Below are 27,969 nucleotides of genomic sequence, written 5' to 3'. Positions count from 1 at the left end.
ACGCACTGTTTTATCTCTGCGGAAGAATACTCAAAAACACTGGCCAGTGTCTGTTGACGCTGGAGAAATTGCAGTTATTTTTGAGACGGCGCTTCTCATTGGATACAGTGGACCTGCAATATTCTGCCCATTGTACGGGAGCCCACGATTGGCTACGTTGGATCTGCAATGCGTCAAACAATGGCGCCTAATATTACCTGAGTAGTTTAGGAAAACGGTATGGCCGGACAGTCTACTTTGTATCACAGAGCATTTTGTAATACTATAGTTATTGCTGTCGACAAGACGTTTCTTCCAGTCTGTCTAGTTCCTCAAAATCATACATCCTGATCTGGCAGGGGCTCGATTGGAGTTTTTTTGGGAGGAATGGTGGGGATCGGCGATTGGTTAACGCAAGCATGCACGGAACTATTTCCTTTTAGTCGCGGAATTGAAAATGACAGGTGTATCAATCAGGGAATATACAATTAAAATATTAGAAATCCTGTGCTGATTGAGTCTATTTTGTGAATTAAACTACTGCATTCAAACAGAGATTTACTTTTAGGCAATAATCTCGCAGTCTGCAACAATATGTCCCAGGCATAATCACGGTTTAATCAGTCTATGGAAGTGTGTTTGTGTGCTCATACTCAATCATACAATTTGCATTCAAGAGAACAGGATTTTAGCAGCCTAAAATTATGCGATTCCTAAAATTCTACCTCTCCAACAAACCACAGGCGCGTTCGAGATGACGTCATATTCATGCGACTGTTTACACGCAGAGGCTATCAACATGGCACTATTTCCAGCTTTTGCAGGATTATCAAATACAAAAGCTGAGATTGCACCTAAAGGTAAGACCCACAAATGTTTATTTATGTTTAGTGGATGTGTTAGCCACCGTTCTGTGACGGCTTTTCAAAGAGAGATCTAGTGAAATTAAACGTAAGTGCAACGTTCCTGCTTGAAAGTGTCAGTGTCCTAGTTTTACTAGCTTGTTAGCTTCATTGGTCACACCACAATTATACTATAGCTAGCTAAGTGTCTCTGCTCGTAACATAACATCCCCCAAAATATGCATCCATAGCTATAATTTGATAAACATTAACGTTAGTTACTCAGTGGTGTGGCCAGGTGAATAAGCATGATAAACAATTTACCCACACTCACTTACTGTAGGTCAGCAGTGCATTGGCCCATCGGGCCCTCACCATAACCTTAATCTAACCAAAAAGGTGTACTATATCATGTCCTTATAAAATTAAACTCTAAACCCATTGGCACAATGCGATATGACAACTCTTTGACATAGAACTATCTTTAGTGCATTTACTGTATCAGTGGGCTTCTTTCTGAAAAAAGCTGTCGCCAAACCTGATTAATTATTGTGCATAAAAGCCCTAGAGAACTGATTGCGATTGATTTGACATTCCTCTTCTCTCTCCTCAGAACTAGAATGGCTGAACAATCAAAGTTTCCGCACTGATGACGCTCTCTCTCTTCACCAACGAGCCACTGAGAAAGCCAACGAAACACAATCGGCAGAAACAAGGTGTTATTATCATGTGTTTAATCGTTATTCAATTATTTCCCTTTCACTGTGACTCAATAGTATTACATGCTCCATTGTACAGGAGACAGGATAAGGCATTCTGCCCATTTGAGAAGCACTGGAGGTTTTATTGAGTAGCTTTGAATTTTACTACACAATCTTGTTTTTATTACACAATTATAAGAAGTTTACCTCCAAATATCTTATACTTTTGTGGGATGATATGATCTCAGCATTGACGTGGTGGTAGTTTCACCCCAAAATCAACAGCTTGTGATATTTGTACTTATATGTATACTACTAACATTTCTCAGCAGACACGTTATACCAGAGAGGGAGGATAAGAATGATGTCCAATCCAACAAGAAGAAAAAGAAGGAGAAGAAGAAGAAGAAAAAGAAGAAGCACAAGAAGAAGAGTGGAGAACCCTCTCCAGCAAGCAGTGGCTCAGATTCGGATACTATCTACCCCAGTGACCTCCTAAAAAAGGCTGAGAGCACTCCTCCCAGGTATGACCTCACTCATTTTGTTCCCAGTGAGACCCAGGATACATGCTCTAATAGGAATATATATGATCAGTTTCGCAATTTATGTCATAATGAATAAGAGTATTTGGACGGGGGGGGGGGGGATTGATCCTAGACCAGCACTCCTACCGTAAGATGCTTTTTGAATACTTGCCCATGGCTGGTATTACTGTAGTAGTTGTTCTGTTTCAGGGTTTAAGTGTTTCCAGGTAGGGAGATTCATTGTCCGTGGCTCAGTGCGTTAGGGGAGGTATACTCTGGGGGTCTTGGCTGACTGCCAGTTGGAGTAGCTCTTCTTGACTCAGACTCTGAATTTAACTGCGACAGCAAGCCTGGTGGTCTCTGAGCTGCCAATGAAATTACCCTCCACCCGTACTCTTACCCTAACCCTAACTTTGGCTCCTCCATATGAGACCTGTGTGACTTATCCTTCAAGCTACAGTCAAATTATCCTAATGTTGCCATTATTTTTTATCTGTATTGCACTGGCAATATTTAACGACTAATCTGTTACTGCACTGTCAATGTTTAACGATTATGTCTGTTTTATGAAAAGCTTTCTTATCAATTTCCATTATGGCATCATGTTTGTGTGACGTAGCACCACTAACCCTATATTGTCTTTTGTGCCAATCATGAAAACGCTGACTCGCTACCTCACCCACCCCTCTTTAGAGGTGTGGCCTATACTCTTCATTGATCCTGACTATCTCTGTCTGTAGTGAGGAGGTTCAGTTTCAGGTGGAGGGGTCTTTTGTGTGGTTGGATGACCTCCAGACCCCCACCGATCAGCCCTTCTGCGTGGACAGGAGAGCAGACCGTGCCAACTGGGAGTACAAATCACTTTACAGAGGAGATATCGCTAGGTAGGTAACCTTCCTTCCCCCTCCGCCTCCCCACTCTAACACCCCTCACCTCTGCACCACCACCATTACTGCCATCTCAGCTCTGGTGTAGCTGTCCGTCAGCCATCATCAACCCACTCTTACCCTGTCCACACCACTGAGCTGGACAAAGCTGAGATATACCTCACTGGCCTGGCTGCGCATCCACCACTGTCGATGGACTCGCATTGGAAAGGACAATGCGAAAATAACCGTACGGTTCAGGTTGGCACGATATTGTTGCAAGGGTATCTGTTGGCCAGCAGTGTTTAGTTTACCCCCCTGCCTGGTTCTGCTCCCAACGCAAGGTCAATCAGAGAGTGAGTCAGTCAGCTCCATTACAGTACACATCATCACACGTGAGCTTGGGTGGCCAGAGGGTGGAGTTGGGGGGGGTGATAATAAAAGCTGCACAGAGTTTTGTGTCTGTAGCGCTGCAGTAATCCAACTCTCACAGGTGGTTTTACTACTTCAGCCCTCTGACTGCCCTCAGCCTGCAGTCACAGTCAGGGGGCTGAAATCAAAGCTTTTAACTGCTATAAATTCCTTCCTTCCTGTCAGAGCGCACTCTATGCCCTACATACTTAGTGAGTTGAATAATGACGTGCCTAGGATGTACGCTCACAGTGGGGTATATATTGTTGCCATATGTACAGTGCATTCGGGAAAGTATTCAGACCCCTTTTCCACATTTTGTTACATTACAGCCTTATTCTAAAATTGATTAAATTGTTTTTTCCCCTCATCAATCTACACACAAATCCCCACAAATTATTTTGTGCAAATGTATTATAACCCCGCCCCCTCCGGAAATATCACATTTCCATAAGTATTCAGACCCTTTACTCTGTACTTTGTTGAAGCTCCTTTGGCAGCGGTTACAGCCTTGAGTCGTCTTGGGTATGATACTACAAGCTTGGCACACCTGTATATGTGGAGTTTCTCCCATTTTTCTCTGCAGATCTTCTCAAGCTTTGTCAGGTTGGATGGGGAGCATCGCTGCACAGCTATTTTCAGTTTGCTCTGGCTGGGACCACTCAAGGACATTTAAAGACTTGTCACGAAGCCACTCCTGCATTGTCTTGTTTGTGTGCTTAGGGTCGTTGTCTTGTAGGAAGGTGAATCTTCACCCCAGTCTGAGGTCCTGATCAGTCTGGAGCAGGTTTTCATCAAGGATCTCTCTGTACTTTGCTCCGTTCATCTTTCCCTCGATCCTGACTAGTCTCCCAGTCCCTGCTGCTGAAAAACATCCCCACAGCATGATGATGCTGCCACCACCATGCTTCACCATAGGGATGGCGCCAAGTTTCCTCTAGATGTGACACTTGGCATTCAGGCCAAAGAGTTGAATCTTAGTTTCATCAGACCAGAGAATCTGGTTTCTCATAGTCTGAGAGTCCTTTAGGTGCCTTTTGCTAAACTCCAAGCAGGCTGCCATGAGCCTTTTACTGAGGAGTGGTTTCTGTCTGGCCACTGTACCATACAGGCCTGATTGGTGGAGTGCTGCAGAGATGGTTGTCTTTCTGGAAGGTTCTCCCATCTCCACAGAAGAACTCTGGAGCTCCATCAGAGTTATCATCGGGTTCAAGGCCCTTCTCCCCCGATTGCTCAGTTTGGCCGGGTGGCCAGCTCTCGGAAGAGTCTTGGTGGTTCCAAAGTTCTTCCATTTAAGAATGATGGAGGCCACTGTGTTCTTGGGAAACTTCAATGCTGCAGACATTTTATGGTACCCTTCCTCAGATCTGTGCCTCAACACAATCCTGTCTTGGAGCTCTACGGACAATTCATTCGACCGCATGGCTTGGTTTTTGCTCTGACATGCACTGTCAATTTTAGAATAATGCCTGAATAAGGTCTGAATACTTTCCGAATGCACTGTACACTATATGGACACCCCTTCATATTAGAGGATTTGGCTATTTCAGCCACACCAGGTGTATAAGTCCAGCACACAGCCATGCAATCTCCATAAACAAACATTGGCAGTAGAATGGCCTCACTGAAGAGCTCATTGACTTTCAACGTGGCACTGTCATAGGATGCCGCCTTTTCCAACAAGTCAGTCAAATTTCTGCTCTGCTAGAGCTGCCCCGGTCACCCGTAAGTGCTATTATTGTGAAGTGGAAAAGTCTAGTAGCAAACACGGCTCAGCCGCAAAGTAGTAGGCCACACAAGCTCACAGAACGGCACAGGCGAGTGCTTAAGCACGTAGCGTTTAAAAATTGCCTGTCCTCAGTTGCAACACTCACTACCGAGTTCGAAACTGCCTCTGGAAGCAACGTCAGCACAATAACTGTTTGTCGGAAGCTTGATGAAATGGGTTTCCATGGGCGAGCAGCCCAAGCGTCGGGTGGAGGGGTGTAAAGCTCGCAGCCATTGGACTCTGGAGCAGAGGAAGCGCGCTCTCTGGAGTGATGAATCACGTTTCACCACGTGCCAGTCCGACTGACGAATCTGGGTTTGGAGGATGCCAGGAGTATGCAACCTGCCGACTGCATAGTGAATAATGGTTTGGGGCTGTTTTTCATGGTTCAGCCTAGGCCCCTTAGTTCCAGTGAAGGGAAATCTTGACTCTTCAGCATACATGACATTCTTGACATTTCTGTGCTTCCAATTTTGTGGCAATAGTTGGGGAAATGCCCTTTCCTGTTTCAGCATAACAATGCCCTGTGCACAAAGCGAGGTCCATACAGAGATGGTTTGTCGAGATCGGTGTGGAAGAACTTGACTGGCCTGCACAGAGCCCTGACCTCAAGCCCATCTAACACCTTTGGAATGAATTGGAACGCCGACTGCAAGCCAGGCCTAATCGCCCAACATCAGTGCCCGACCTCCCTATTGTATTTATGGCTGAATGGAAGCAAGACCCTGCAGCAATGTTCCGACATCTAGTGGAAAGCCTTCCCAGAAGAGTGGAGGCTGTTATGGCAGCATATGGGGACCAACTCCATATTAAGGCCCATGAGTTTGGAATGAGATGTTCAACGAGGAGGTGTCCACATACCTTTGGTCATGTAGTGTCTTCTTTTAACTCAGTTTGCTTCTGAGTATGGTTGTCTTCATTAGCATATTTCTAAGTGTGTGTCTATATACGTATGCATGTCCACAGAAGCGGTGTAGTAGGACCCACTGATCTTTTTATTAACTGCACAAGGGCAACAAATTGAGTTTCAGATGATGTCGGGTTTAATGTGTAGTCAATACACACACACCACAGCAAGTTAAGTGAAATGTGATCAATATAGCCATGATTAGACTGGTGCTTGGTGTATTGCTGCAGAGGGACTTCCTTTTTGGAGGAGGTCAGGTGACGCAGACAATTCTGTTTATTTCAACTTTTTTCTCTCTTTCTCACCCTGCCCTCCCTTACTGAGTCGCACCCCAGTTCAAAACGCTCTCAATACATTGCTATTTCTCTTTACAGGGATTCTACATATGACTAATGATTGTAATGTCTTTAAAGGTACAAAAGGAAAGGCTCTTCCTCTCTGGGTTTGGACCTGCGGTCTCAGGCCGTGAGCTGGGCTGAGTCTGGCCCAGAGAAGAAGAGAGTGGACAGGAGACAGAGACCCAACCGCTACTTCTCCCCCACCGTCCGCCAGCTGCTGATGTCTGATGGCAAACCCACGCTGCCCAGACCTCCACCAGAGGACACCACAACCACCACCTTACCCTTCATCCCTGTGCCCTCCTGTCTGGAAGGTGAGGCAGAGGGGGGTGGCTCTGCCAAAGGCCAGGGCTCCTGGGTCAACCCCCTGGGGGTGTATGACTCCTCCACGTCCCTGTGGCTCCAGGGGAAGGGGAAGGCGGAGCATGGCAAGGCAGAGGAACAACCTTCTACTCCCAGGGACAATGCAGCCGTCATGCTGGCTGAACGGGTGGAAGACTTCAATAGGAGGCTGAGGGAAACCCCCACAGACACACACACCTGGCTTCAGTTTGTCCTCTTCCAGGTACACTACTCAATGTTAAAACCCCATAATTACACACCACACCAATCAGTCCATTCAAATCACATGAAATTTTACTAGGGCCAAGAGTATTTCCGGGACATTTCAACGTGTCAGGAAAAATTCTAGTCCCTGGCCTGTATCTTGATACAACAAATCACATAATAACTTCCAGAACTGTATTACAGGACGAGGTAGCTGGGGCGCCTGGGGTGTTTGCTGACATCTCTGAGAATGAGAGCGAGCGGCGGAAGAGGTCAGTGCGGGCCACGCTGGAGAAGAAGGTAGCCATTTTGGATCGAGCAGTGGAGAATAACCCGAGCTGCGTGGAACTGAAGCTGGAGCGACTGCGGCTCTGTAGGGAGCTGTGGGAGCCGGCAGCCCTGCTGAAGGAGTGGAAAAAGCTGGTGTTCCTGCACCCCAACAGTGCCCCCCTGTGGAGGAAGTACCTGCTGTTCATGCAGAGCCACTTCAGTACCTTCTCCGTGTCAAAGGTCAACACGGTATACGGGAAGTGTCTGAGCACGCTGGCGGCGGTACAGGATGGGAGCATGGTTTCTCACCAGATGCTGCCGGGCACTGATGAACACATGCTGGGTAATGGTCCAAGCCACATACTATATACTTTATATTTAATAATGTTTGCATTAATAACATTAAGAACTTTTCCCCCGAGATAGCTTCTACATTATAGACAGAGGATTACTGAAATGTGCACTAACTCACAAACTTGTTCTGTTTGGTTGTGATGGAAAGTCATTGGTTTTTGCTTTCTCGTCTTTTATTCACTGGCTGTACTGCAGAGGGGCTGAAACTTGAGAAGCATTAGCCAATGTAAATATTTGTAGAGGCGAGCAGAGAGCGAGTATTATGGTTCAGGTTTCCCCTTGTCATTGTGTCCTGTCCTGCTGCTGTATTGAACTGTATGTGGTTCATTGTGTATGTTCGGACTGTGTCTGTCACCATGAGAGTTGAAGAGTGGATTAGTTGTCATTCTATTGGAAGTGAAAGCTGCTGTTGTCTCTGCCGGAGTGTGTGCTTGTTTATGTACAGTGTTGTGGAAAAGTATTTGCCCCATTTCTGATTTTCCCTATTTTTGCATATTTTTCAAACTGAAATATCAGATCTTTAACCAAAACCTAATATTAGATAAAGGGAACCTGAGTTTGCAAATAACAAAAAAAGTGCTACTTATTTTATGTATCACATAACAAAGTTATGCAACACCCAATTCCCTGTGTGAAACAGTAATTGCCCCTGTACACCCAAAAAGTTACACCATTGAATCATCTGTCCATAAAATATTCTTCCAAGAGTCTTGATGATTATTCAGGTGCTTCCAGGTGTTTTTTGGCAAACTTGATTCAACTTTTTGGATGAGATGGGTCCTATTGAGTCTGACGAAAACCAAACACTGCATTCCACTGTATGAACCTCATACCAACGGACAAGCATGGTGGTGGTTTGGGGATGCTTTGCTGCCTCAGGATCTGGACGACTTGCCTAATAGAAGGAACCATGAATTCTGCTCTGTATCAGAGAATTCTACAGGAAAATGTCAGGCAATCCGTCTGTGAGCTGAAGTGCAGCTGGGTGATGCAGCAAGACAATGATCCAAAACACAAAATTAAGTCTACATGAAAATGGTTAAAAAGCAACAAATTTGAAGTTTTGAAATGGCCTAGTCAAAGTCCCGACCTAATCCCAATTGAGATGTTGTGGCAGGATTTGAAACGAGTAGTTCATGCTTGAAAACTCACAGATGTCAATGAGTTACTGCAGTTCTGCATGCAAGAATGGGCCAAAATTCCTCCACAGCAATGCGAGAGACTGGTCAACAACTACAGGAAGCATTTGGTTGCAGTCATTGCAGATAAAGGTGGCACAACCAGTTATTGAGTGTAAGGTGGCAATTACCTTTTCACACAGGGGAATTGAGTGTTGTATAATATTGTTAATTAAATAAATAAAATAAGTATACTTTTTTTGGGGTGTTATTTGTAAATTAGGTTTTGTTTGAAGATAGTATTCAGTATAAAAAATATAGAAAATCAGAAAGGGGACAATTATTTTTCACAGCACCGTATCTCCTTTAAACTCCTTTCAGAAGTCTTTGGTATGGATTTGATGTGGTTATAATCTGTCATGACAGACTAAATTGAATTAATGTGTATCATGATGTCATTGCCAGATGTCTGTGGATGTGGCACAGGGCCTCGTTCAGTAGACAAATGTGGAATTGTGCAGCTAGAAATGTCATAAATAGAACTGACAAGATTCCTTTTTCCCAATGACTGACAATTATATATGTTTTATACAGTACACATCTATCTGCAATGTTCTATAACATATTTCATTCTCCTGAACAGACCCCTAAACAGGTTTGTGCTGCGTAATGTTTCTGACCACTGACAGGAGATGAGGAACAGATGGACTAGGGGAGAAGGAGGGTGAGAAAGGGAGAGAGGATCATGGATGTCCACTCCAGTGTCCATGCTGCTGAGCCATGATATGAGTACTACAGTCCTGGACTAGCCTCCTGGCCCTCTGGCATCTGCCCCTCAATTAGCCTAATGAAACTATCATCTAGTTAGACTAGCTGTCCAGTGGTCAGTCTGGGCTGGACATGGAACTGTCTTGTCAGGGCTTTAGCCTGCTGAACAATGATAAGGATGGGATGCACTCCAGGAGCATTTCAAGTACAGCCTTAATTTAATGAAAAATAATGTCAAGGTAATGATAAGGTTTAAACAATCAGAAACAGAAGCGAGTGCCTCACATTCTTTAGCCCAGGGTTTCCCAAACTTGGTCCCACTCAAACAGTCCTATCTGTTGACCACAGCTAACTGTTATGTAAGGGTAGAAAACTTTGTTATGGATTTGATGTTATCCAGCGATGCTTCGATTATTGAAATCACCTGGAATTGTATTGAACATAGTGGAACTATTTAGGTTTATAGATCAACTACTGCAAATCATGGAAAATAGGCTAGCTGTTTCAGGTTCAACCATAGAAAATAGGCTAGCTGTTTCAGGTTCAACCATAGAAAATAGGCTAGCTGTTTCAGGTTCAACCATAGAAAATAGGCTAGCTGTTTCAAGTTCAACCATAGAAAATAGGCTAGCTGTTTCAGGTTCAACCATAGAAAATAGGCTAGCTGTTTCAGGTTCAACCATAGAAAATAGGCTAGCTGTTTCAGGTTCAACCATAGAAAATAGGCTAGCTGTTTCAGGTTCAACCATAGAAAATAGGCTAGCTGTTTCAGGTTCAACCATAGAAAATAGGCTAGCTGTTTCAGGTTCAACCATAGAAAATAGGCTAGCTGTTTCAGGTTCAACCATGGAAAATAGGCTAGCTGTTTCAGGTTCAACCATAGAAAATAGGCTAGCTGTTTCAGGTTCAACCATAGAAAATATGCTAGCTGTTTCAGGTTCAACCATAGAAAATAGGCTAGCTGTTTCATGTTCAACCAATGTATGTCATCACTCATGACATCTTTGGTATTCTCAACTCGACCTAATAGATACAAAAGCTCTTCAATTGTTTTACTGTTATAAGATGATGGTCCCAGACTCCCTCTTGTGGTTGAATAGTACATATTCTAGCATATCTGAAGCTGCACTGTGGACGGATCAAACAGTGTGGGAGATGTACGCCGTATGTACTAACATTTGACCATAGCCTCTGCTTACATTGCAGTGTTTGGCATATATCTCCACCTGACCTCTGAGGGAGACTATTTTTGACTGTTTGGTTCCTTTTTGAAAATGCAGACGGTCTCTGTACTGGCAGTACAAGGCAGGTAGCCTGGTCCCAGATCTGTTTGTGCTGTCTTGCCAACTCCTATGGCCATTGACAGCACAAACAGATCTGGGACCAGGTTACAAGTCAGGGCAATGTAACCCCAACTTAAAGGGAACATCTGCAGGAGACGGCTGCATTAATTATAACTTGATAATTATTCAGAATAATGAAGACTACTGTGAGGGGCAATAAAAAGATTTTGAGAATCTGACCTATCATGTGACCTCAGGGATGTGCAGATTTAATTTGCCTGCTGAATTTTTCATTCAGGGAAGATTATCTATCTGTTATTACTTACAAAAAAAAAAATCTCACTTTCTTCCTAATCATGCTATTTGTTTCTCTCAAAGTCTGAGGATTTTTCAATTAATTCATCTTTAAGAGCTCATACTAAACTAATGCACACGTGCTGGTTCTAATAGGTGTAACTGAACTGGGTGATCTGTGTGAGGAATTATAATTAATGATGTGGTATTGTATGCTCTCTCCTCTCTCTCTGCAGCCATCTTCCTCCAGCAGTGTCATTTCCTCAGGCAGGCTGGCCACTCAGAGAAAGCTGTGTGTCTGTTCCAGGGCCTACTGGACTTCACCTTCTTCAAACCAGACACTGTCAAGGACCTACCCACCAGACAACAGGTACACACACACACAGTCATTCCCCAAGTTCCTCTGCAAAGAACACACATGTTCCAACACATGTACTCATATACAGCTGGTATCTCCCTCCAGAATAGACTGATGATGAATTGGTGTTACTGTATTGGCTGTTTATCCAAAGCCAGTGCACCAATGCTGTTTGTTTTTTGTCACTGGCATTAAAGCAGTGCTGGGGCCCTCTCCACAGAGTGCCCTTCAGACTGGTCTGGGCCTTGTCACTTTACACACTACATGGAAACTTTGCTAAGGGGGTTGTTTTAAAATGCATGACCAGGTTTTAATAGAGACCTTTTTCCAGCAGTGGGGCATTCTAATTTGAGAGAACACATAATGGCCTGTTTGCTCTTCTGTCAGAACTGCTGCAGTGGCTCACAGCTCACTGTCCTCCCAGCACCAGCAACATTACATAACGGAAACATAATTCTGAATGTATAATACCTCAAATGAAGCAAGGGCATGTTGCTATGTGTGTGTCCACATGGTAAACACAGCATTAGCTTTTATGAACTGTTTTAATTGATCAGGGTTGTATTTGTTGATGAGAGACCGTCCCTTAACACTATGTCTCTGTTCCAAGGCCTATACTAGCGTAGTACTATAATGAAGCAATATGTATTGGCTATGCATTTCAAGTGGTATGGATAGTGTGGCTATTGGAAAATAGGTCAATTGAGCTTTGTATTGTTAAGATATCACACCATATAGGATTTCTCTACCGAATTTGGAAGTACTCATGCCCAAAGCCCCACGTTCAGAGCCTATCTGTCTTTTGTCTCAGAGACGGTGATATTTAATAAGAATGTAAATGGGTTGGATCCCAACGCTGCCACTAAATCTAACATTACTATATGGATATATAAAAATCATTTAGAAAATGATCCAAGCAATGTGTCCTCCAGAAACGAATGCAGTATTAAACAGGACCACCTTTTATTCCACACTAATGTGTTTCTGCTGTTCTCCATGGAGGTCTGGTCTGCTGATCACTGCAGCACTGTGTGACGGCAGAGAGAGGCATGCACTACCATGGAGGGACTAATTAATTCTACCTAGTTATTGTCCTGCAGGCTTTTCCTGCAGTTCAGTCTGTTGTTCTTCTTGTCAGGAGAACTGCTGACCTCAGCGCAGATGGAGACAACTGCCCATCAACCCATGAATCATGATATGTTTACAAATGATTACATTGTTGAAATACCCAACATTCCCTCTCCTCCACCCTCTGTGTGATTGTACAGTATTTATTACTGTAGTATTGAGGGATTGATATAATTATCTGTGTTGTATTAAACCCTCCCTTTGGCCTTTGCCCCTTTGTGGTCCTTCAGGTGGAGTTCTTTGAGCCATTCTGGGACAGTGGGGAGCCCCGTGTCGGGGAGAGAGGGGCCAGTGGATGGAGAGCCTGGATGACCCAGCAGGAGAGAGGGGGCTGGCTCCAACCCAGTGAACAAGGTTAACAACTTTATAGCCTTGCCTGTACTAAAACCTGTGCTAACACTTTACATGGTTGCTCTTATTTCTGTGTTATAACACTGTAATTACACTAGTAGCACGTTAGGACGTTTTGGCGACGTAAGTCATAGTGTTGTAATGTTAACCTTTGGAACCTCTGTGTGACAGATGATGGAGATGAAGAAGATCAGGAGGAATTGGAGGTGAAGGATAAAACCTGGCCCAAGTGGAGGATCTGGTTGGATGTGGAGACGTCACGCGAGGCCATCCATTGGCTGCCATGGAGGCCGGACAAAACCAAGGGCCAATCGGTGGAGGACTGTGAGGACCCGGACCGACAGGTATTGGCTGTGATTACTGGTGATAGTGGTGCCAAAACTGGGATATATCTACCATTAAAAACTGGGTTCCTACTGTTGCTATTTATGTCTTACCACTTGCCTGCATGTGTGTGTTCTATGTAGGTGCTGTTTGATGACATTGGGCCGTCTATGATCCGACTGGCCCGCCCAGACCTCCAGCTATGTCTTCTTCTGTCCTTCCTGCACTTCCTGGGTCTGCCTGCTGACACTTCCTGTTACAGCGCCCCCTCCTGTAGCCTGCTGCTGGATGATCAGGCTCTACTGGGGGATGTTCACCACCCTGACTCACCACTGACCTCTTATGCCCTCCCTGTTCCTGGGGTCAGCCCCGTGGGTCACATGACCTCACTGCAGGGTGCCAGGAGGGGGGTGGGGCTGTGTAAGCAGGGGGAGGAGTTTGTAGACAACGTGTTCCAGATGGTTCTGCCTCTGTTCTCTGCTCAGGAAAGAGCTGTCCTCTCACTACACTGGATCCAGTATGAGAAGCTCAAGGTAAACCCAGGTTACCCCAGCCATAAGCTTTAGAGCCAGGCAAGCATATGCTCAGCCAAGTTCAATTACTTTGGTAATCGTGAAGGAAATTTAAGTTCATTGTAGTCAGGATGAAATGTACGTATTTTCATTCCATTTTAATGCTGAACTTTGTGTCCTTCCCCCTCTCATTCTCCATTGAGATTCTCCCACTAATGCTCATGTCTCTCCTGTCCTTCCACTCTGTATGTAACATTAAGGTGCTGAGGTGCGTGCGCGGCAGGAACAAGAAGCGTGTGAAATCCCAGGGGAAGAGGAGCAAGCGCCTGGCCAAGCGCCTGCTGAAGGAGCCAGAGAACCGGGGCCGCCTCAGCCTGTGGAGGGAGTACGCCCACCTGGAGTGGCTGCTAGGGAATTTGGACGAGGCCCACAAGGTGTTCGACACAGCCCTGGGACTGGGCGTGGCAGGAGGGCTGGCAGACCCTGCCCTGTGTGACCTCTGCCTGCTCTACGCCCAGCTGGAGGTGGAGGAGGCCTGGCGAAGGGATATGGGCGGGGCAGGGACGACTGTTACGACCGCCATGTCTTCACCAGCGGTCTATATCCTCACCAAGCTAGCAGAGGGTAGTTCATATGCCCCCTTCTTGGGACAGTTGGCTCCAGTGGCTGTGCTGAAGGCCAGGAAGGCCTATGAGCAGGCTGTGGTGAGCTCCCTGCCTGGGCAGGAGGAAGGGGCCGTGGGGCAGGGGCAATCCAAGAAGTCCAGGCAGGTCAAAGGTCTGGTGGGGTGTTACGCCCTATTCCAGTACCTGACTGTGGGGGTTGATGCTGCTGATGCTGTCTACAACCTGGCCAGAAAGAGGCTGGAGCAACACTCCAGTATGTCAGCCCAGGAGTCAGCTAGCAGTGAAGTAATGTGTGACATACAGACACTGAGCTCTGTCTCAGAGTGTGAGGCCCTGGCTGTCCAGCAGGTGGCGCTGCTGCGCTACCACACCAGCACCAACGTGTACCCACTTAGCCATATCAGACTGGCGCTGACCTCGGCCCTGGCCCACTTTGCCTCCAGCACTTCTCTGTGGCAGTTGTATGTGCAGGTGGAGAACCGCTACCATAGCGCTGGCAGGGCTCGCCGCTTCTTCCACAGCGTGACCAAGGCTAGTGCCAGTGTCGTGCCACGCCTGTTCGCCATCAGCGCAGAGCAGCAAAGGAAGCAGCTAGTGGACTCTGTTCAGAGGTGAGAACACTGAAGATGAAGGCTCTAATCAGTATCACTTAATCTAATAATGTCAATAACAAGACACACAAACACAAAAAGGGAATAGAACTACTGTAGTAGCTCACATTTAGATTCATTTCGTGGATGTTTTTTCATGAGTTATTGTTTTCTTCTTGGCAGGTCTGATTGCTATGGTGACACCCTCTCCAGCCTGCCAGAGAACGGCCTGAGCAACCGTATCCGCTCGCTGTTTGAGAATGCCATAGCAACAGAGCACGGGGTCCACTGTCCGTTGCTGTGGAGGATGTACATGAACTTCCTGGTAAAAAGATGCCTCTTTAAAACATGAACTTCCTGTTAAGACACCTCTTTAAAACACCCTTAAATCATTGCAGTTATCAGAACCTCAGGTTTGTTCCAACAGCCGAGGGATGAAGGAGACTTGGAAGTATTGCTGAAGCTGGTGTTTTGTTGTGTTGTAGCTAACGTCAGGTGTTTTATTGTGTGTTGTAGCTGACATCTGGTGTGTTGTAGCTGACGTCTGGTGTTTTGTTGTATGCTGTAGGTGTCAGAGGGGAAGGTGGAGAAGGGAAGAGGTATCTTCTACAAGGCTCTACAGGACGTCCCATGGGCAAAGGTGGGCACAGTGACCGATGAAATTATTAAACAGTGATAATTAGTTAGCTCTTTGGTGTGTTTTGGTCACAATATATGACATGGTTTCTGACGTGTGTGTGTGTGCTCACGTGTGTCCATCCAAAGGGTTTATACATGGACGCGGTGCAACTCTTCCCTGAGCACGTGCAGGAGTTCCTGGACCTGATGACCGAGAAGGAGCTCAGACTGAGGGTTCCCATGGAGGAGGTGGACATACTGCTGGAGGACTGAGGCTCTAAAACCCTTCCCACAGTGCACTGGGGCCTGGCTTCCTCAGACACTCCACTGTGGATACCCGAAGTTGTGCACTGACCAATAGAACAACCAAGTGTCCTCATGAAGAAGACCATTTTACTTTTCAAACAGACGTGTGAATAAATGATGTTACACTTATTAGTGTTAATTCAATATTGTGATGGATTGCAAAATCCATATTTTTATATTTCCAGCTTTTTATGGATTCTTAATCCATATTTTGATTACCATAATATCCCATTTTTCTGTCAAAGATTTGTTTTGAATTTTTTTTTTTTTTTTATGGACTGAAATAAATGTTTTGTTTCCCAATACTGGCCTATCAACCTTTATTTAAGAATGAGCTCTGAGCTTTCAGCCAATGTGAACCCTGAGGGATGCTTGTGTGCATTTCCTGCGTGGATAACGACATCATCACAGCTTAACAGTGTGGAAAGGAGCACACCTGAGTGTACACTTCAGAGCCCGGAAGAAGAGAGGAAACACACGAGGGTAGAGAAGCTTTGTATAGTCTTTTTAATGATTGTCCTTCAGAGTAGTAGAGCATCTACTCTGGCTGTCTCGGGTGAGTGATGCTTCTGATGACCTTGAACCTATGATGATTTTCCTCTGTCAGTTTACTGGATTGGCCTCGATCTACTACATACTACTCAGGCTATGATGTAATATTTCATTAGTGAAATATACAACGCCTTCGGAAAGTATTTAGACCCCCTTGATTTTTCCCACATATTGTTCGGTTACAGTCTTATTCTAAAATGGATTTAATTGTTTTTTTCCCTCATCAATTTACACACAATATCCCATAATGACAAAGCAAAAGCAGGCTTTTATACATTTTGGCATATAAAAAACTGAAATCACATTTACATAAGTATTCAGACCCCTTACTCAATACTTTGTTGAAGCACCTTTGGCTGTAATTACAGCCTCAAGTCTTAGGTATGACGCTACAAGCTTGGCACACCTGTATTTGGGGAGTTTCTCCCATTCTTCTCTGCAGATCCTCTCAAGCTCTGTCTGGTTGGATGGGGAGTATTGCTGCACAGCTATTTTCAGGTCTCTCCAGAGATGTTCGATCGGGTTCAAGTACAAGCTCTGGCTGGGCCACTCAAGGGAATTCAGAGACTTATCCTGAAGCCACTCCTGCATTGGTTGTGTGCTTAGGGTCGTTGTCCTGTTGGAAGGTGAACCTTCACCCCAGTCTGAGGTCCTGAGCAGGTTTTCATCAAGGAGCTCTGTGCTTTGTTCTGTTCATCTTTGCCTCCATCTTGACTTGTCTCCCAGTCCCTGCCGCTGAAAAACATCCCCACAGTATGATGCTGCCACAACCATGCTACACCATAGGGATGGTGCCAGGTTACTCCAGAACGGACACTTGGCATTCAGGCCAAAGAGTTCAATCTTGGTTTCATCAGACCAGAGAATCTTGTTTCTCATGGTCTGAGAGTCCTTTAGATGCCTTTTACTGAGGAGTGGCTTCCGTCTGGCCGCTACCATAAAAGGCCTGATTGGTAGAGTGCTGCAGAGATGGTTGCCCTCCTGGAAGGTTCTCCCATCTCCACAGAGGAACTCTGGTGCTCTGTCAGAGTGACCATCGGGTTCTTGGTCACCTCCCTGACCAAGGCCCTTCTCCCCCGACTGCTGAGTTTGGCTGGGTGGCCAGCTCTCGGAAGAGTCTTGGTGGTTCCAAACTTTTTCCATTTAAGAATGATGGAGGCCGCTGTGTTCTTGGTAACCTTCAATACTGCACAATCTTGTCTTGGAACTCTACAGACAATTCCTTCGACCTCATTGCTTGGTTTTGGCTCTGACGTGCACTGTCAACTGTGGGACCTTATGTAGACAGTTGTGTGCCTTTCCAAATCATGTCCAATCAATTGAATTTACCACAGGTGGACTCCAATCAAGTTGTAGAAACATCTCAAGGATGATCAATGGAAACAGAATGCGCCTGAGCTCATTTTCGAATCTCATAGCAAAGGGTCTGAATTATTACAGTACCAGTCAAAAGTTTTAGAAAACCCATCAGAGTCCCTGGGTTCGCGCCCAGGCTCTGTCGTAACCGGCCGCGACCGGGAGGTCCGTGGGGCAACGCACAATTGGCCTAGCGTCGCCCGGGTTAGGGAGGGCTTGGTCGGTAGGGGTGTCCTTGTCTCATCGCGCACCAGCGACTCCTGTGGCGGGCTGGGCGCAGTGTGCGCTAACCAAGGTGGCCAGGTGCACGGTGTTTCCTCCGGCGCATTGGTGCGGCTGGCTTCCGGATTGGATGCGCCCGTACGGGAGTTGTAGCGATGAGATAAGATAGTAGCTACTACAACAATTGGATACCACGAAATTGGGGAGAAAAAAATAAAATAAAAAAGTTTTAGAAAACCTACTCATTCAATGGTTTTTCTTTAATTTTTTACTATTTTCTACATTGTAAAATAAATAGCGAAGACACAACTATGAAATAACATATGGAATCATGTAGTTACCAAAAAAGTATTAAACATATTTTATATTTGAGATTCTTCAAAATAGCCACCCTTTGCCTTGATGACAGCTTTGCACACACTTGGCAATCTCTCAACCAGCTTCACCTGGAATGCTTTTCCAACAGTCTTGAAAGAGTTCCCACATATGGTAAGCACTTGTTGGCTGCTTTTCCTTCACTCTGCGGTCAAACACATCCCAAACCATCTCAATTGGGTTGAGGTCGGGTGATTTGTGGAGGCCACGTCATCTGATGCATCACTCTACTTCTTGATCAAATAGCCCTTACACAGCCTGGAGGTGTGTTGGGTCATTATCCTGTTGAAAATCAAATGATAGTCCGACTAAGCGGCAAACAGATGGAATGGCGTATTGCTGCAGAATGCTGTGGTAGCCATGCTGGTTAAGTGTGCGTTTTAATTGTAAATAAATCACAGACAATGTCACCAGCAAAGCACCCCCACACCATCACACCTCCTCTTCAATGCTTCACGGTGAGAACCACACATGCAGAGATCATCCGTTCACCAACTCTGCGTCTCACAAAGACATGGCGGTTGGAACAAAAAATATCAAATTTGGACTCATTAGACCAAAGGACAGATTTCCACCGGTCTAATGTCCATTGCTCATGTTTCTAGGCCCAAGCAAGTCTCTTCTTATTATTGGTGTCCTTTAGTAGTGGTTTCTTTGCAGCAATTCGAACATGAAGGCCTGATTCACACAGTCTCTGAACAGTTGAGTTTGAGATGTGTCTGTCACTTGAACTCTGAAGCATTTTTTTGGGCTGCAATTTCTGAGGCCGGTAACTCTAATGAATTTATCCTCTGCAGCAGAGGTAACTCTGGGTCTTCCTTTCCTGTGGTGGTCCTCATGAGAGCCAGTTTCATCATAACGCTTGATGGTTTTGCGATTGTACTTGAAACTTTCAAAGTTTTTGAAATTTTCTGTATTGACTGACCTTCATGTCTTAAAGTAATGATGGACTGTCATTTCTCTTTGCTAATTTGATCTGTTCTTGCCATAATATGGATTTTTACCAAATAGGGCTGTCTTCTGTATACCTTGTCACAACACAACTGATTGGCTCAAATGCATTAAGAAGGAAAGAAATTCCACAAATCAACTTTTAACAAGGCACACCAGTTAATTTAAATACATTCCAGGTGACTACGTCATGAAGCTGGTTGAGAGAATGCCAAGAGTTTGGAAAGCTGTCATCAAGGCAAAGGGTGGGTACTTTGAAGAATCTCAAATCTCAAATATTTAGATTTGTTTAACACTTTATTGGTTACTACAGTTGAAGTTGGAAGTTTACATACACCTTAACCAAACATATTTAAACTCAGTTTTTCACAATTTGTGACGTTTAATCCTTGTAAAAATGCCCTGCCTTAGGTCAGTTAGGATCACCACTTTATTTTAAGAATGTGAAATGTCAGAAAAATAGTTGAGAGAATGATTTATTTAGCTTTTATTTCTTTCATCACATTCCCAGTGGGTCAGACATTTACATACACTGAATTAGTATTTGGTAGCATTGCCTTTAAATTGTTTAACTTGGGTCAAACATTTTGGGTAGCCTTCCACAAGCTTCCCACAAAAAGTTGGGTGAATTTTGGCCCATTCCTCCTGACAGAGCTGGTCTAACTGAGTCAGGTTTGTAGGCCTCCTTGCTCACAAACACTTTTTCAGTTCTGCCCACAAATGTTCTATAGGATTGAGGTCAGGGCTTTGTGATGGCCACTCCAATACCGTGACATTGTTGTCCTTAAGCCATTTTGCCACAACTTTGGAAGTATGCTTGGAGTCATTGTCCTTTTGGAAGACCCATTTGCGACCAGGCTTTAACTTCCTGACGGATGTCTTGAGATGTTGCTTCAATAAATCTACATAATTTTCCCTCCCTCGTGATGCCATCTATTTTGTGAAGTGCACCAGTCCCTCCTGCAGCAAAACACTTCCACAACATGATGCTGCCACCCCCGTGCGTCACGGTTGGGATGGTGTTCTTCAGCTTGCAAGCCTGCCCTTTTTCCTCCAAACATAACGATGGTCATTATGGCCAAACAGTTCCATTTTTGTTTCATCGTTTTCTCCAAAAAGTCCAATCTTTGTCCCCATGTGCAGTTGCAAACCGTAGTCTGGCTTTTTTATGGCGGTTTTGGAGCAGTGGCTTCTTCCTTGCTGAGCGGCCTTTCAGGTTATGTCGATATAGGACTAATTTTACTGTGGATATAGATACTTTTGTACCTGTTTCCTATAGCATTTTCACAAGGTCCTTTGCTGTTGTTCTGGGATTGATTTGCACTTTTCGCACCAAAGCACGTTCATCTCTAGGAGACAGAACGCGTCTCCTTCCTGAGCGATAGGACAGCTGTGTGGTCCCATGTTGTTTATACTTGCGTACTATTGTTTGTACAGATGAACTTGGTACATTCAGGCGTTTGGAATCCATTGACTTGTGGAGGTCTACAAGGTTTTTTTCTGAGGTCTTGGCTTATTTCTTTTGATTTTCCCATGATGTCAAGCAAAGAGGCACTGAGTTTGAAGGTAGGCCTTGAAATAAATCCACAGGTACACCTCCAATTGACTCAAATGATGTCAATTAGCCTATCAGAAGCTTCTAAAGCCATGACATAATTTTCTGGAATTTTCTAAGCTGTTTAAAGGCACAGTCAACTTAGTGTATGTAAACTTCTGACCCACTGGAATTTTGATACAGTGAATTATACGTGAAATAACCTGTCTGTAAACAATTGTTGTTAAAATGACTTGTGTCATGCACAAAGTAGATGTCCTAACCGACTTGCCAAAATGATTGTTTGAAAATAAATTTGTGTAGTGGTTGAAAAACAAGTTTTATTGGCTCCAACCTAAGTGTATGTAAACTTCCGACTTCAACTGTACATGATTCCATCTGTTATTTCATAGTTCAGATGTCTTCACTATTATTCTACACTGTAGAAAATAGTACAAATAAAGAAAAACCCTTGAACTTAGGTGTTAGGTGTTCTAGGTGTTCTAGGTGAACTTAGGTGTTCTAAATATTTTGACCGGTAGTGTATGTGTGCGTAAGCAGGCACATTTTCTAATACATTAGTGTTTGGGATTGTGTGTGTGTGAGACAGATGTATTTATGAATGTGTGCCAGTCGGCCCCCTCAAGTGAAGGAGCTGTACCAGGAAGTGTCCACCCGCCTGACTGACAACAGGACAGACAAAGAGCTGTTGAACATAGCAACTGTGGCCTACTAAATTGAGAGAGATGTGAGACATTTTATTGTAATTGTTATTTATTGTAATTGTTGCTTTCAGAACATTTGAAAAGGTTTTCTGTTTGATTGTAAAGTCATTGAATATCTCTTTGTAGCGTTCTATTCAAGGGCTTCATATTTTAAGAAATACTTCAACGTAATGTGTTTTTGTACATGGGTCTGGTCAAGCTGGTTTGGCTGGTGATATTTTCCTTTAACTACGCTGTGAAATGTTACCATGTTGCCATCCCGTCTATTTGAAAAGCAAAACATTTGGGCTCGAGATGGATGGTCGGAGACTAGAGGTGGCGAGGGACTCCAAGGTACTATTCTTTCACTATGAGCACCCACACATGGACATGAAGACCATCAATCCAGGCTTTGTTGCCCTCATCCTCTCTGGCCATTATTATTGGTGTTTCTGTGTGTCTAAACGCATGAAAGCAAAACTCCTTTTACACTAGATTCAGTACAATATCACTGCTACCCTCTCATCATAACTTTTCCCTATCTCTTGGTCCATCACTATTGCTAGGTGGTGGTATGAAAGAAAGCTCAGCTGGAGAAAAGGAGATTCCAGTTTGAAGTCATTGAGGCAGTTGGTGGGAAGAAATAATGACTGATACAGTAAATCTGACCTCTTATAATGTAATGTCCTCTATGGTACTCTCATTTTTTAATGCAGGTTCAGGGGCAGGACAACCACCTGGAACAGCAAGAAGCTACCATGACACATTTTGTGGCATTGTACTTTAATAGTTTTGTTGGTTGTAGTAGTTTTGTTAATTGTCTAAGTGTTTATTAGTTATCGCTCAGTTTATTTACATGCAAAGTTGTTATCCACTTATCTCCTTCCTCCCTGATTGAAACAACAGCTGTCAGCTGCACATTATGGAAATATTCTAACATTAATTCATGAACATGAATTACATGAATTCTAACTTGTTCCTTCAATCAAATAGTAAAACAAGAATTTACCATGGTTAACAAAAAAAAAATCTATATATACTTTACTTCAGATAAAAATCTGAAATACAGAACAGTTTCCCAAATGGTTTATGTATTATTATTGTACTTCAAGAGGTAATACTTAGGTTATGGTAACAGACCAGAATACAGTTTGTTCAGAAACCCAACTTTTATTTAATAGCTGCAGAATTGACTACCAAACAGCTGACTACATCTAGACCCAACGATACAATGAACACATAAGGAAACGTTTTACTAGGCGATAATAACAGTTTCGAAGCAGTAAGTGAAAGACTAGAATGTTGCCGAGGTGAGTTCTGTCCATGTTTAGAGGTACAGGCCCTCTGGTGTCCCTTCCTGTTTCTTGTACAGCACGTTCTCCTTTGACTTCTTAAAGTCCTCATTAGTCACCTTCATCCTGCGCTCTCTCAGAGCCATCAGCCCTGCCTCTGTACAAATGGCCTGAGAGAGAGAGAGACAAAGTTACAAACACTAACAGTGAAAATGCATTGAGGTGCCACAGGATGACAGCAAAACCAGAAGGTGAAAGTAAAATAAAGATGGGTTTATTCAAAGAGAACAAATCATAGTTATGCTGAGAAGTAGATGGTAAATGTTCATTCTTCCCTGTCCTCAGTGATTCTCCAAAGAACAAAGAGACAGGATGTAATTTAAAACCCCCAATGCAGTGCCTTAGACCACTGCGCCACTCAGGAGGCCCCTACACAGATTCTAACCAGATGTTGGAACTGAAAAGCAACTATTTCCATTGATCATTAATTCCCTACTAACCCCTAGTCCTCTGCTTTGTGTATTATCTTAACATTTCCAGAAAGAGGTATATACAGTATGCTGCATTTTTACAATTAGTCTAATTACTATGCCCCAGCTGGTTGCTGTAACGTCAGAATTGCACCTTGATGTCAGCTCCGGAGAGGTCATCCTTGGCTAGGATCAGGTCATCCAGGATCACATCGTCTGCCACAGTCATCCTGCTGGTGTGGATCTGGAAGATCCTTCGCTTGGTCTTCTCATCCGGCAAGGGGAACTCTATTTTTCGGTCAATACGGCCTGATGAGTGGGGGCACACACAAAGATATCAAATCAGAGGAGCTGCTACACGGGGCAATCACATAAGATCTCTCCAATCATTACTTAATTTAGGTGGGCATAGCCAGTATTGTATTTTCTTTTGAAGATTCATAGCCATATGATCATGTTATTGTGTACCTGGTCTGATGAGTGCAGGGTCCAGGGTCTCTATCCTGTTGGTGGCCATAATGACCTTAACATCTCCTCTGGAGTCAAAGCCATCCAGCTGGTTGAGAAGCTCCAGCAAAGTCCTTTGGATCTCCCGCTCCCCTCCTGAGTTAGAGTCATATCTGCAGAGGACACAGCACTCAGCACAGCCTCAACCACTGAGACACACCATACTATTGTAGAGATGTCCTCCTATACATGGAAGTTCATCGAAGTATACAAAACATACTGTAATCACAGTGTTTACTGTACTGCTAATTTAATCACTAAGCAATAGTGAAGCTAGTAAGCCTTGTCCAAGCCAGAAGTGCCATTAGGAGACAGGCAACGTGATTTCAGCCTACCAGTACACCCCTTGGACAGGACCCTTACCCCCCAATCCAACAATGCTGAGTGCCGTACAGAGAGGCATTGGAGTCTTTGGTATGACTCGACCGGGGATTGAACCCCCAACCTGCCAATATCAAGGCGGACACTAATGAGTTCGTGCAATAGCATTGTTTTCTTATTTTGACATAGGTTGCGTTTAGACAGGAAGTCAAATTCTGATATTTTCCACTAAACTGGTCTTTTAACCAATCGCATCAGATCTTTTAGTGAAAAAAAATATCAGAATTGGGCTGCCTGTCTAAACGCAGCCATAACCTCAAGATAATGTAAAACTCTGACTGACAACTGTTGTATTGGGGGGGATGGCATGGCGGTTGGAAAGTGGGTTAGTGTGTACTTGTTTGCACTTTCTCCCTATGTGCAATAATGTAGCAAAGTAGTCTATAGATGTTTTTTGCATGAAATGAGCCTACTGTATTTTTTTCACTATAACTAATTTACTCCTCATCAACAAATTACACACACACACTGCACACCTCAATGACCACGGCCTGACTAAAGAACAGCTAGCCTTGCCTCTTAGTCCCGATAGCGTCGATCTCGTCGATGAAGACGATGGAGGGTGCGTGTTCCTCAGCCACCCTAAACAGCTCTCGGACCAGCTTGGGCCCATCCCCTAGGTACTTCTGAATCAACTCAGAGCCCACCACACGCAGGAAAGTCGCCGAAGTCTGGTTGGCCACTGCTTTCGCCAATAGGGTCTTCCCTATCACACCATAGGAACAGTGTCAATCTATGACACCTTTAGAGGCGGTTTCTCTAATTAGACTACAAAGCAAGCTCAATAGAAAATCTCAATTGAAAATGCTTTCAGTCCAGGATTAAGCTTAATCTGTGCATGGGAAACCACCCCTTTGAGTATTACCGGAGAAAATAAAGATATCCAAATTCTGTTCTGTCTTTATTTTTGTCCATCATTGTTTCAGTTGTCTTACCTGTCCCTGGTGCTCCATACAGAATGACTCCTTTAGGAGGCTTGATGCCCATCTCTTCATAGTACTCTGGATGGGTCAGAGGGAGCTCCACAGACTCCTGAGAGGGACATAGGGAACCACAAGTACAGTTGTCAATCAGTAGAAATGGTTACCATGTGTTGGATATCATTCCAATCCAGCCTTCCGATTTAAAGGGATAGTTCGAGATTTTGTCAATTAACTAGCATTAGTGCTATAACTGGAAGTCTACAGGAGCAGCTAGCAAAATCTCTCAATCAGTGACACCAGCCTCCACTGACCCAGCTGTATCCATTTACATTAACATTGTGCATACAGAACAGTTAGTTTGGAAAGATTTTGGGAGTCTCACGCAATAAAACGATGTGCTTAAGTATAGCATTAACAATAAAGTTTGCCGTGTATTCTACTTCTCTACGATCTCTATGTCTGAAAATGTCACCTTAATTTCCTGGATCTGCTGGTCCAGTCCACCAATGTCAGCATATGTTTCCTGTGGAGCCTTCTCCACCTTCATCACGGTCACCAGAGGATCGGTGTCATCCATCAGGACCCCAATGACGGCATGGACCTGTGAACACACGCACGTTACGTTCTTCTATCCTTGTGTGGACCTAAAATGTCTTCCCATTAAAAATCCTATTTTCCCTAACCTAACCATAATTGTAACTGTAACCCCTATGCCTAAAATAGCCTTTGTCCTCATGGGGATGTGGGAAATGTCCCCACAAGGGAGAATTTTCCTTGTGGGGACTTTTGGAGATTTTAGAACCAAACCACGCATAAACACACACACACGTCCCTCAATGGCATTGCACAGTAAAGATGAGCTCTTCAATTAATGCTAATGACAGTAAGGCAACAACTAAACACAGCAAATTCACTTGACTGAAACACAATCGGTCAATGAACTGAGGATTCAATTCCCTTAATGGCAGACTCAGTCAGTACTTTGTGGTTGAGAAGGACGGAACAGCCCGGCTCCAGCAGATCTTTGTCTACGAAGGAGAGGATGCTGACATAGTGCTCAGAGCCCACAGACGTGGAAACGATGGCGTGGTTGTCATCAATGATCTCCTCCAGGTTCCCCACTGACATGGGAGTCCCTCTCAGATCATCTACCTTAGACCTCTCCTCCTGCAGGACAACAGAAGGCAGAGCGGATGGGTGAATTAATTCATATTTAGATGAAAAGGTGCAGTGTGAAGGTTTTATAGTGCTAAGTGATGCAAAGATATCGACTGATATATTATATTTTACTGATAGGATACAAACTGTTCATATAGCCTATAGTCCTGTGTTTATTTTTATGTTTCCTTACATTTACATTTGAGTCATTTAGCAGACACTCTTATCCAGAGTGACTTACAGCAGTGAGCGGGCATATTTTTATCATTTTTTCAGTACTGGGAATCGATCCCACAACCCTGGCGTTGCAAGCGCCAAGCTCTACCGACTGTGCCACACAGAACTTACGCTGCCTGCACATGAAGTGTCCTTCGGGAAACAATAAATGTCTAGGCATTTGAATTGATTTTATTTTCTGTCACGTGATGAGTACCTCCTGTTTCTCCTCCAGGGGTTTCATCTGTTCCTGGTTCCTGATAAACTCCTCCTCCATCAGCAAGTAGTCTTTGATCCTCTCCTGCTTCAGCAGTTTCAGCCTGCAGTGTGTGTGGGGAGTTACTGAGAGAGAAAGATAGAGCAGTCCGTTCTATGCAATGGGTAACTGTCCAGGAAAAACAGCAGTTGTAAAATTGTAAACAACTTTCTGTCATGGTTTACAATTCAACATCAGTAGATAGAAAGGAACTCTGCCATGACATAGTGAAAAGTCTAAGGTTAATAGTAGCCAACTAAACTTACCAAGAGGTAGCTTGCTGGCAGCATCAGGTCCCTTGCTCTTCTTCTTCCTCTTCCCAACCCTGGTGGGGATAGGTGGTTCATATTTCTTTTTCTTATCCTGGAAAGTGCAGCAAAAGTTACAGAACAGTGTGATCACCTATCCCAACAGGAAGGGTCGGTGTGTACCAAACTGGTAAGATGAATATTCAAGTTTTCAGAAGGTTAGTATTATTAACTAGCAACATTAGCTACTATACTTGAGACAGAGTAGCTAGTATAGATTGTTTACCTTGTCGTCTTTCTTTCCTCCTCCGGGTCCATGTCCTCCACTCTGACTTTGACCCTGTCAAATAAATTACGTCGGACAGACAGTGATGATACACTTAAAGGCATTTGGTAACAGTAACTTGATTGGAGTCCAAAACAATAACAATTTACTAGACATCAAGCTAGTTAGCAGTGCTAACACGCTAGCTAACAGCTTTCCACTGGCTACAAATGGCAGATTGTAGTTGAAATGCAGTAAACACGTTCAACAAAATACGACAGTCCGTAATATAATCATCAATTAAGGTTAAATAGTCATTAAATCCTTTAAAATTATAGAAATATTGATTTGGATAAACTGCTGCCTCACTTACCATAGCTGCTTGCTATCAGACAGTCTATCAGCGTCGCTCACGTAATACGTCACAGTACGGCAAGTGAAGCGTTTCAAAATGAAGAAAAACGCAGATGAAAACCCTGTTGTGGCTGTTCTGTGAGAACCAAATCATTGGTGAAGGCACTATAACCAGGACATATGAAGCTATCAATAAGTTGTTCTTCATGGAGATTAATTTACATTTTACACCAATTCCAACACATCCAACGAGGTCTGTAAAACTATTTAGGTGCTACATTCAATCAGCTCATGAAGCCTATCATAGGATTAGGAATTTTAGAAAGGACATGAAAGGTCTGACAGAATAAAAGGTCAGTCATTTTGGTCAGAGAGTTAGTCAACCTTGGTCAGCCAGTGTGCTGTGATAAGATGCATTTGAAG

General features: G+C 44.1%; 2 protein-coding genes across 6 annotated transcripts; one reads left to right on the top strand and one right to left on the bottom strand.

Annotated features, from left to right (window-relative positions):
- The first annotated feature begins 81 nt into the window (after positions 1-81).
- On the top strand, positions 82-16,087 carry nrde2 (NRDE-2, necessary for RNA interference, domain containing). 5 transcript variants are annotated; one of them, XM_021585127.2, is made up of 15 exons: positions 82-217; positions 723-839; positions 1,435-1,537; positions 1,852-2,046; positions 2,787-2,930; positions 6,412-6,901; positions 7,087-7,495; positions 11,206-11,339; positions 12,686-12,809; positions 12,978-13,150; positions 13,274-13,663; positions 13,903-14,879; positions 15,042-15,183; positions 15,427-15,498; positions 15,624-16,087. In XM_021585127.2, exons 2-15 carry the CDS (start codon positions 734-736, stop codon positions 15,747-15,749), a joined length of 3,585 nt encoding a protein of 1,194 aa, XP_021440802.2. In that variant the 5' UTR covers positions 82-217; positions 723-733; the 3' UTR covers positions 15,750-16,087. The 5 variants fall into 5 exon arrangements, with proteins under 5 accessions (XP_021440802.2, XP_036818110.1, XP_036818109.1 ...); XM_036962215.1 differs by lacking the exon at positions 82-217 and adding an exon at positions 241-443 and having other exon boundaries at positions 1,855-2,046; XM_036962214.1 differs by lacking the exon at positions 82-217 and adding an exon at positions 241-443.
- A 6,155-nt stretch (positions 16,088-22,242) lies between these two features.
- LOC110505726 (26S proteasome regulatory subunit 4) lies at positions 22,243-27,660 on the bottom strand. Its single transcript, XM_021585126.2, has 11 exons — positions 27,566-27,660; positions 27,214-27,267; positions 26,946-27,042; positions 26,641-26,765; positions 26,031-26,216; positions 25,522-25,650; positions 25,062-25,158; positions 24,643-24,832; positions 23,707-23,858; positions 23,393-23,547; positions 22,243-22,938 (listed from the first exon to the last, which is right to left on the bottom strand). The coding sequence occupies exons 1-11, from the start codon at positions 27,566-27,568 to the stop codon at positions 22,804-22,806; spliced, it is 1,323 nt and encodes a 440-aa protein (XP_021440801.1). The 5' UTR covers positions 27,569-27,660; the 3' UTR covers positions 22,243-22,803.
- Between the last annotated feature and the right edge of the window lie 309 nt (positions 27,661-27,969).

The sequence above is a fragment of the Oncorhynchus mykiss genome, chromosome 25 (genome assembly GCF_013265735.2).
Source record: "Oncorhynchus mykiss isolate Arlee chromosome 25, USDA_OmykA_1.1, whole genome shotgun sequence".
Taxonomy (NCBI): domain Eukaryota; kingdom Metazoa; phylum Chordata; class Actinopteri; order Salmoniformes; family Salmonidae; genus Oncorhynchus; species Oncorhynchus mykiss.
Note: the sequence above shows the minus strand (reverse complement) of the source record. Positions and strands in the feature narration are given on the sequence as shown.

Excerpts from the sequence above, each read along its gene's own strand:
- nrde2 (XM_036962214.1), top strand. Across the intron at positions 7,496-11,205 it reads CACTGATGAACACATGCTGG|CCATCTTCCTCCAGCAGTGT; the intron begins GTAATGGTCCAA and ends CTCTCTCTGCAG. Across the intron at positions 13,151-13,273 it reads GTGAGGACCCGGACCGACAG|GTGCTGTTTGATGACATTGG; the intron begins GTATTGGCTGTG and ends TGTTCTATGTAG.
- LOC110505726 (XM_021585126.2), bottom strand. Across the intron at positions 26,766-26,945 it reads TGCCAGCAAGCTACCTCTTG|TAACTCCCCACACACACTGC; the intron begins GTAAGTTTAGTT and ends TTTCTCTCTCAG. Across the intron at positions 23,548-23,706 it reads CCCTGCACTCATCAGACCAG|GCCGTATTGACCGAAAAATA; the intron begins GTACACAATAAC and ends CCCACTCATCAG.